The sequence below is a fragment of the Molossus molossus genome, unplaced genomic scaffold, assembly GCF_014108415.1.
Source record: "Molossus molossus isolate mMolMol1 unplaced genomic scaffold, mMolMol1.p scaffold_m16_p_12, whole genome shotgun sequence".
Classification (NCBI taxonomy): domain Eukaryota; kingdom Metazoa; phylum Chordata; class Mammalia; order Chiroptera; family Molossidae; genus Molossus; species Molossus molossus.
In genome coordinates this window covers 70,488,931-70,498,646 of record NW_023425347.1, presented here as the reverse complement: position 1 = coordinate 70,498,646, position 9,716 = coordinate 70,488,931, and the positions used below count along the sequence as shown (strand labels likewise).

The following is a 9,716-nucleotide window of genomic DNA, read 5'->3' as shown; positions in this document are numbered from 1 at the left end:
GTTCGCGACTACGACGAGTCTGCCGCACTTCCGGCCAGATCGCCGGATATCCGCCGAGTGACCCTTACAAGTCCTTCTTGATTCTGAAGTGAAATAGGTGCCGCTGTTGCTGTTTGTGTTGAATCCAGATCCGTAGCTGGACATGGGGCTGGAGGACGAGCGAAAGATGCTGACCGGGTCCGGAGATCCCAAGGAGGTAAGGCAAAGTGATCGACTGGAGGATCAGGACCTAGCCCGCCAAAAACGCCCGCAGCCCGCTCGGTCCTGAATTCCGCACCCCCCCACCACCAGAGTTTTCAGCGTCGGGAAAACTGTTTCCCTTGACCCTTCCTTCCCCAGAATTCGTGAGTGGCCTGGGGCAAGTAGATGACTAGTCTTTCTCTGGGCCTCGACCTCCCCATGCTATGAATATGATGAAGGTTTAACGAGAGCGAAAATGCTGTGTCGACGACTTTTGTCCTCACCCGAGGACATTTTTCCATTTTTTACTCAGATAGGGCGGGAAGGAGAGAGAGGAAGAGAGAGAAACATCCATGTGAAAGGGACACATCGAGTGGCCGCCACCCACACGACCCAACCAGGGCCGGGGACAAACTGCAGCCAAGGTACATGCCCTTAGCGGGAACCAAACCCGGGTCTCTGTGGACCGCAGGCTGACGCTCTAACCGCTGAGCCAAACCGGCCAGGGCAGTGTTGACTACTTTTGTAAAAATAGTGTATTTTCAGTCAATTAGGTGTCCCTGATTTGACAGGTTTGGGGAGCAAGCGACCAACCCTAGCCCTGACCCCAGCTTAGGTCAGGAATTCCTGCCACAGCTATGGAGGTTCTGGAGATTCGGCCTTAGACTACTTTGTGTGAAAGAAGTGGGGTTTTTTTTCTTTGTGGGGGTTGGGGGGTGGTAGCTTTCCTTGGGGACGGTGTTGGGATGTGCAGTATAATACTGTGGTGAAAGAGGGAGCTCTTTTCCAGGGTAAGAATGCCGATATAATAATTTTTTATTTATTGACTGCTTTCTATTTCAAGTGCTTTATATGTGCTAATTCGTTTAAACCACACAATCGTCCCATGAGGTATTAGGTGTTAGTATTACCATTTTACAGGTGAAACAAGCTAGAGAGGTTAAATATCTTGTTTAAGGACACACAACTAATAAATCATGGAGCCAGGACCTGCACCAAGCAGCACGGTTCCAGAGCTAAAACTTAGCCACGAGGCTGTACAGCTTTCCAGAAGCCGGCTAGCTGTTGCTTCCAATCACATTTCCTATCTGTTCTCTGTCACTTTGGGGCAGCAATTTTGCACTTATGGGTTCAGAGTAGTTGGAAACTAGTTTATCCCTTAATTTTTCCTAGCTTCATTATTTTCAGAAAGACCAGAAAAACATGGAGCTAGCCTTAGGAAGTTCAGGGAGTATACCAGAAACTTCAGTAGGGCTCACTCACCACAGAGGTAGATGAGAAAAAGAAAGTAAATAAGTAGTCAATTTTAAAATTAAGAAAATGGAGGTCTTTTATGAAGAACCCATACTTCCTTTTTTTTTTTTTTTTCTTTATGAATTTTACAGAGAGAGAGAGGAAGGGAGAGGGAGAGAGATAGAAACATCGATGAGAGAGAACATTGATTGGCCACCTCCTGCATGCCCCCCACTAGGAATTTGACTCACAACCTGGGCATGTGCCCTGACCTGGAATTGAACCAGCGACCTCTTGGTGCATGGGTGGATGCTCAACCACTGAGCCACACCAGCCGGGCGAACCCGTACTTCTTGGAGATTAAATCTTTTTAGTGTGATGTTGGTTTTTCTTATTGGCTGGAAATTTTGCATGAAGTAATCCATAATCAGACTTGTATTTGGATTTTTTCCCACAAAACGATTAATATAGTAGCGTTGCTAATAGGGAAGTGATATAAAGGTCTTCTAGGATAACTAATTTCTGGTTTCTAACTCAGGCAGAATGTGATTTGTTTCTTTGGACAACTTTTTTAGTATGTTTTTTTTTTAAGAACAAGGTTAAGAAACCTTATTTAATGAAAAACTAGAATTTTACATCTTAACACCTTTATGTTTAGAATAGACCTTTGCCAATTGTGGGAATAAATAGCCTGGGTTACAATTGAACTTGTCCTACTCTTCCCTGCTTTCAAGTGCTTTGGTCCCTTCCCTGAAGGGCATGGTAGAAAATGAACCAGATTGTGTTGGAATTTTGAAAACAATGAGGGATCCTGAGCTAGTTCTTTTATTTCCCTCTATACCTTTTCTTTCCCTTCTCCTAAATGTGGACATGTGCATAACTGATTAAAATACTCCTCAGATAGACTCAGCTATGACCCAGATTTAGGCCTGTGCTGATGCTCCCACAGGGATTTTTTTTTTACACTGTTCCCCTTGGAAGAAAGGAAACTAAGTTTGAGATTGTGCACCAGAATTAGAAATAGAAAGGGCCTGGTGTTTCCAAGCTTGTGAATGGAGACTTGTAGACATCTTATATTGAAGGTTTACTTTGAGTCCTGGGAGTTAGGCAAGCCAAAAAGGAGTGGCTGTACCCATCTTTAGTTAGGCTGTGACTAAAGAAGAGTTTAGGTTTGGCCATTTTCAAATTACCAATTCAAGTTCAGAAATTAGAAAAAAATGTTAGTTTTCCTCCTAACTTGGATGTAAGGACTAAATTTAGCTATTTCTGGTAATAGTAGGACTCACCAGAATTTAGAACAAAATACTTTTTAAAGTCATATAAGTTCCATATGAACATCTGTCAGCTTGAATCTATATCAGAAAATGTCTAATTAGTGATATCTCTCAACTGGTAGTCCCTTAGGGTTGTTGTGATTAATAAAATCATTATAGATATGAAATTGCTTTATAAACTATAGTGTTGTGCATGCTTTAGGTTGTGGCTAATGAAAGAGTGAGATAATATGTCCTCGTTGAAATGTACCCAGGATTTGTTTTAACCAGGTATGGTAAGGTTACAGACATTGAGACAACTGTTTTTTTGTTTTGTTTTGACCCTTACCCAAGGACATTTTTCCATTTTTTGTTCAGTGGGAGGGAGAGAGAGGAAGAGAGAGAGAGAGAAACATCGATGCGAAAGGGACACATCGAGTGGCTGCCACCCACACGACCAACCAGGGCCAGGGACAAACTGCAACCAAGGCACGCGCCCTTAGTGGGAACCGAACCCTAGTCTCTCTGGACCGCAGGTTGACGCTCTAACCGCTGAGCCAAACCGGCCAGGGCGAGGCAACTGTTTTCGAAATAAGAGTTTATTACTTATAGTTCCCAAAATAACTATAACTAATAGTTCTTACTTATAGTAATAAGGCCATACCACCTAGGGCCACATAGAGAAGTGCCTGGACCATTCAGGAGCAGAAGGAACCAGGGAAACCAGAGCCTTGGGTTCTAGGGGAAGGAATGGGTGAAGCAGGATAAGCAAGCTTTAGCAAGTTTAGGATTGGATCATTTGAATCACTTCAGTGAACTCTGGGCTACAGGGGTGGTCACCAGTTGTTTGATTCTTGGCCCCGGGGTGATTAGGGCAGGGGCAATAATTGGTTTAGGTAAGAGAGTTGGATAAAGTGGTTGTTGGTAAGGGATTTGGATTGTTGTTTTGCATATGAGAGGTGTACCCCCAGGCAAGTTGTTTATCTCTAGAAATTAGTCAGCCCTGGGAGGGGCAGTCTCTCTAGGATTGGCAGGGCCCCTAAAATGTCAAAGCATCATAAAATACAGAAATTTAAAACATTAATGTAATGTCTGTCATCAATAATTACAAGATCAGCCCTGGTTTGGCTCAGCAGTTAGAGCGTCGGCCTGCGGTCCAGAGAGACCCGCATTCAGTTCCCGCTAAGGGCATGTACCTCGGTTGCAGTTTGTCCCTGGCCCTGGTTGGGTCGTGTAGGACACTCGATGTATCCCTTTCATGTTGATGTTTCTCTCTCCCCATCCCACAAAAAATGGAAAAATGTCCTCGGGTAAGGATAAAAAATAATAATAATGATAATAATAATTACAAGATCACTATGATTGAGAATACATATGTCATAAAATTGCTGCTGATATCCATTTTGTTTTCCTTTTGTAGGAGGAAGAGGAAGAGGAGTTAGTGGTAAGAGCTGTCTCAGGTTTGGGACCATCACAGTAAAAGGAAGTTTGAACTTCATGAAACTCTGGAGCCATTTTGAGGAGTCTTTATATTTGACACCTTGGAGAGAATGGGAGTGAAAAAGGCCTTTTTTAAAAATGTTTTTAGTGATTGTTTTTTTAAGAGAGAGGGAGGGATAGATAGAGACATCGATGTGAGAGCGATACATCGACTGGCTGCCTCCTGCAGGTTCCCTATTGGGGATCGAGCCAGCAACCTAGGCATGTGCCCTGACTTGGACCTCTCAGTCCATGGGATGATGCTCAATCCACTGAACCACACCAGCTGGGCGAAAAGGCCTTTAATACTTCCTTCCTGTGCAGTGGAGTGTTTGGGGGTGTGGGCCTGGGAAGTTGGGTCTTTTCTGGGTTTGGTGCTTCTCCAGTGTGTCAGGGAGCAGAGTAGCATCTTGAGGGTCTGACACTCAGACATCTGCTATTGGTGGCTTAATAAAGAATCCTGGAAGGCACTGTTCTTGCATGGTCCTTCTCTATGTTAACATTACCTTTCTAGCTGGGCAGCTGGGGTGCATAGGCCTTGCTTCAGGTGAGGGGAACGGAAATTCACAGATATTACATGTCCCAAAATGCCGTGTTAACAAGTAAGGCCTCCTATAGATATACCTCAAGTTTGGCCAGGTTTCCTTTACCACCTTGTTTTTCAGATAGGACTGAGGCTTTCAGTGCATACTGGCAACCTTGGAAGGCAGAAATGTGAAACTTTTCCCTACTACTTAGCATCAGAATTGAATGGGAGACCCCATTCTGCCATTTCTGGCGGCAGTGTGGCTCTGCCAGCTGGCCTTCTGCACGGTAATTCAGAGGCAGCATCTTGGTTTGGTAGTTGTATTAATTAAGGCATATAGTTTGTGGATCACCTCCTGAAACCTCCATTTTATTTTATTTTTGTTTGTTTCTCCATCAGGATCCCCTAACAACAGTGAGAGAGCAGTGCGAGCAGTTGGAGAAATGTGTAAAGGCTCGGGAGCGGCTACAGCTCTGTGATGAGCGTGTGTCCTCCAGGTCAAACACAGAGGAGGATTGCACAGAGGAGCTCTTTGACTTCTTGCATGCAAGGGACCACTGTGTAAGTCAGCCTAAACTCAGGAAGGGTGAAAGCTTACATTGGCCAGGGAAGACTTGGTTCTGACCACTTTTCCATTCTAGCATTTATTGTGGCTCAATATATGTCAGGTGCAGTACTGAGCACTTTATAAGAATTCCTAAATCTAATACCTTCACTGGAGGCAGGTATCATCCCCACTTTACACATTAGAAACAAGCTCAGAGAAGAAATATGATAACCCAACTTGTACTGCTAAACAGTGGAGAAGCTTGGATTTTGTACTTTTAGGTAACAGGCTGTTCTTTAAAATAACTTATGTGTTAGGCTCTCTTACATATAATAGTAAGACATTTTATTTTATTTTATTTTTTGTTTAAATTTATCTTTATTGTTGAAAGTATTATAAATGTCTGTCCTTTTTTCCACCATTGACACCCTCCTCCCCATTCCCGCCCCCTTAGTAAGGTATTTTAAATTATAGGGTAGACAGAATTTGATATGGTTGCTTACGTTTAACTCTTATTTAAAAAAAAAATTTTTTTTCTTTAGTGATTTTAGAGAGAGAGGAAAGGAGAGGGAGAGAGAGAGATAGAAACATCGATGAGAGAGAACATCGATTGGCCACCTCCTGCATGTCCTCCACTGGGGATCAGGCCCACAACCTGGGCATGTGTCCTGACCAGGAATTGAACTGGCGACCTCCTGGTGCATGGGTCGATGCTCAACCTCTGAGCCATATCAGCCGGACTGGTTGCTTATGTTTAAATTGATTTGATGGCTAATGAGCATATGAAAAAATGTTCAACACCATTAGCTATCAGGGAAATGCAGATCAAAACCACAGTGAGTTACCACTTCACATCCACTAGATTGGCTCCAATAAAAAAAAATAGGTAACAAGTGTTGGCCACTGTGGGGAAATCGGAAACCTCATACACTGCTGACGGGAATGTAAATTGGTACAGCATTTGGAAAACAGTCTGGCGTTCTTCAAAAGGTTAAACATAGAGTTACTATATGACCCAGTAATTCTACCCTTAGGTATATGCCTAAGAGAAATGATAACATATGTCTACATAAAAACTTGTACAGCCCTGGCCAGTTTGGCTCAGTGGTAGAGCGTCAGCCCGTGGACCAATGAGTTGTGGGTTCAGTTCTGGTCAAGGGCATGTGCCTTAGTTGGGGTTGGTCCCCGGTCATGGTTGGGGTTGTGCGGGAGGCAACCAGTTGATGTGTCCTTCTTATATTGATGTTTCTCCCTCCTACTCTATGTGAAGATAAATAGAAAAATATCCTCGGATGAGGATTAAAAAAAACTTGTACAAAGATATTCATAGAAGCCTTCTTTTTTTTTAAGATTTTAAAATTTTTGTTAGAGAAGAAGGGAGAGAGAGAGAAACATCGATTGGCTGCCTCTGCACTCCCCCAACCAGGGGCAAGCCCGAAACCTGGGCATGTGCCCTGACTGGACATCGAACCAGCAACCTTTCCATGCACAGGACGATGCCCAACCAACTGAGCAACACCAGCCAAGGCGAAGCATTATTTTATTTTATTTTTTAATCCTCACCCGAGGATATTTTTTTTCCATTTTTTGTTCAGATAAAGTGGGAGGGAGAGAGAGGAAGAAAGAGAGAGAGAAACATTGACGTGAAAGGGACACATCGAGTGGCTGCCACCCGCATGACCAACCAGGGCCAGGGACAAACTGCAACCGAGGCACGTGCCCTTAGCAGGAACCTAACCACGGTCTCTCTGGACCGCAGGCCAATGCTCTAACCGCTGAGCCAAACCGGCCAGGGCTGAAGCATTATTAATAGCCAAAAAGTGGAAACAACATAAATGTCCATGAACTAATATATCCATATAATGAAATATTTGGCAATAAAAAGAAATCAAGGCCCAAGCCAGGTAGCTCAGTTGGTCAGAGCATCATCCTTATATGCCAAGGTTGCAGGTTCAATCCCTGATCAGGGCACATACAAGAATCAGCCAATGAGCCCAGCCAGAGTGGCTCAGTGGATTGAGCATTGTCCCATGGACTGAGAGGTCCTGATTTGATTCCTGGTCAGGGCACATGCCCAGGTTGCAGATTTGATCCCCAGTAGGGGGTGTGCAGGAGGCAGCCGTTTGTTGTTTCTCACGTTGGTGTTTCTATTTCTCTCTCTAAAAAGTTTCTATTTCTCTTTTAAAAAGAATCAGCCAATGAATGTGTAAATAAGTGGAACAACAAATCAGTTTCTCTGTCTCTAAAAAATAAAAAGAAATCAAGCACTTTACCGAAAACTTTAAACATAGAATTACCATATTGATCTGGTAGTTCCATTCTGATTATATACTCAAAAGAATTGAGACTATTCAAGGACTTGAAAAAGATATTTATACATGCATTTTCATAACATTGACAATAGCCAAAAAGGGGTGCAGCCTGAGTGTCCGTTAATAGATGTATGGATAAACAAAATGTTTTATGTGTATATATAATGCATACACACACAGATATTCAGCCTTAATGAGGAAGGAAACTGACACCTGCTACAACATGGATGAAACTTGAAGGCATACTAAGTGAAATAAACTGATCACAAAAGGATAAATGTTATTTCATTTATATGAAATACCTTAAAGTAGTCAAATTCATAGAGACAGAAAGTAGAACGGTGGTTGCCAAGAGCTGAGGGGAGGGGGAAATGGGAAATTCTTTTTTTATATATATATATATATTTTTTTGTTTGTTTATTGATTTTTAGAGAGAGGAAAGGAGAGGGAGAGAAAGATAGAAACATCGATTGACTGCTTCCCGCACATCCCCCACTGAGAATTTGGCCCACAACCTGGGCATTTGCCCAGATCGGGAATCGAACCGGCAACCTCTTGGTGCATGGATCGACACTCACCCAGTGAGCCATACTAGCCAGGCGGAAATTCTTACTTAATGGGTATAGAGTTTTAGTTTACAAAGGTGAAAAAATGGAGATTAATAATTGCAGGACAGTTATGGGTATACTCAGTGCCATAGAAATGTATGGTTTAAAATTGTAAATTTTGTGTTTTTAAAATATTTTTATGAGCAAAGCACTAGGTTAAAATCTGGGAGTGAGACAGCCTGGTCTGTCTCTTCATTATGAGCCCGAGAACATTAGTAAATTGCTAAGTCTCTTGGGTGTACCTGTGTTAGGATGGCCTTCACTGAACCCCATGTTTAAGGCTGCTATGGCCCTGGCCAGTTTGGCTCAGCGGTTAGAGCATTGGCCTGCGGTCCAGAGAGACCCAGGTTCGGTTCCCACTAAGGGCACGTACCTCGGTTGCAATTTGTCCCCAGCCCTGGTTAGGTTGTGCGGGTGGCACTCTGTGTCCCTTTCACGTCAATGTTTCTCTCTCTCTTCCTCTCTCTCCCTCCCACTCTATCTGAACAAAAAATGGAAAAATGTCCTCAGGTGAGGATAAAAAAAAAATAAAGCTGCCATGTCCCCCTGCCCATTTTATTTCCCTCAGTATTTATCACTTTCAGAATTAACCTTGTGTGTATATTATATTTCTCTGTTATTCTCTAAGTTCCGTAAGAGACAGATATTGTTAAGTTTATTACTGTAACTCACTCAGCACCTAGAACAGTACCTGGCATTTACATGTATAAATATTTGTGGAATTAATAAGCACTGTGATATAGGAGGCCTGTGTTTTTGTGGAGAAGACAGAAGAGGGACAGATTTGTGTGGGGATAGGGCTTGTTTGGAGATTTTTAAGTTCTAAAGGAAAAGATGAAAAAACTGGAGAAGAGAGTTCTAGGTAGAAGGGAGATTCAGGTAACTGAGGGGCATTCACTATAGCTCAGAGGAGGTGGGAGTGTGTGAGAAGGGGAGTGGTGAGAGAAGGGGCAGTACTGTTCCAGGTCAGGAAGAACCTTGTAATCCATGACATTAAAGCTGCTAATTAATGACTTTTTTCCCCTCCATCTAGGTGGCCCACAAACTCTTTAACAGCTTGAAATAAATGTGCAGACTTATTCATCCTTGGACATCATCTGGGCAAGAGGATATTTACTCATGGTTTTGAACATGCCATTTGTTTCTTATTTGTGTAACTAAGCTCATGTGAACATCTCATGGATTTTGGTTTGGCAGGTAGCTTCTCTGTAATTAGCAGTGATTCTGTCTTAATAAAATCCAGTGATCTGCAGACCTTTATTTTAATTAGAATTTTTTTTATTTGAAAATTTTATTTTATTTTATTTCTTTAGAGAGAGTAGGAGGAAGGGAGGGAAGGAGAGAGAGAGAAACATCGATGTGAAAGGGACACATCGAGTGGCTGCCACCCACACGACCTAACCAGTGCCGGGGACAAACTGCAACCGAGGTACGTGCCCTTAGGGGGAACTGAACCTGGGAATCTCGGGACCACAGGCCGATGCTCTAACCGCTGAGCCAAACCGGCTAGGGCTATTTGAAAATTTTAAACATAAGGATAGCATAATAATCAACCCTTTTATACCCATCTCACCTAGC

The 9,716-nt window shown here is 42.9% G+C and overlaps 1 protein-coding gene across 1 annotated transcript; it reads left to right on the top strand.

Moving 5' to 3' along the window:
- The first annotated feature begins 34 nt into the window (after positions 1-34).
- LOC118626099 (cytochrome b-c1 complex subunit 6, mitochondrial) lies at positions 35-9,398 on the top strand. The gene is made up of 4 exons (XM_036255421.1): positions 35-196; positions 4,087-4,110; positions 5,071-5,232; positions 9,172-9,398. The coding sequence occupies exons 1-4, from the start codon at positions 143-145 to the stop codon at positions 9,202-9,204; spliced, it is 273 nt and encodes a 90-aa protein (XP_036111314.1). The 5' UTR covers positions 35-142; the 3' UTR covers positions 9,205-9,398.
- The last annotated feature ends 318 nt before the right edge of the window (positions 9,399-9,716 follow it).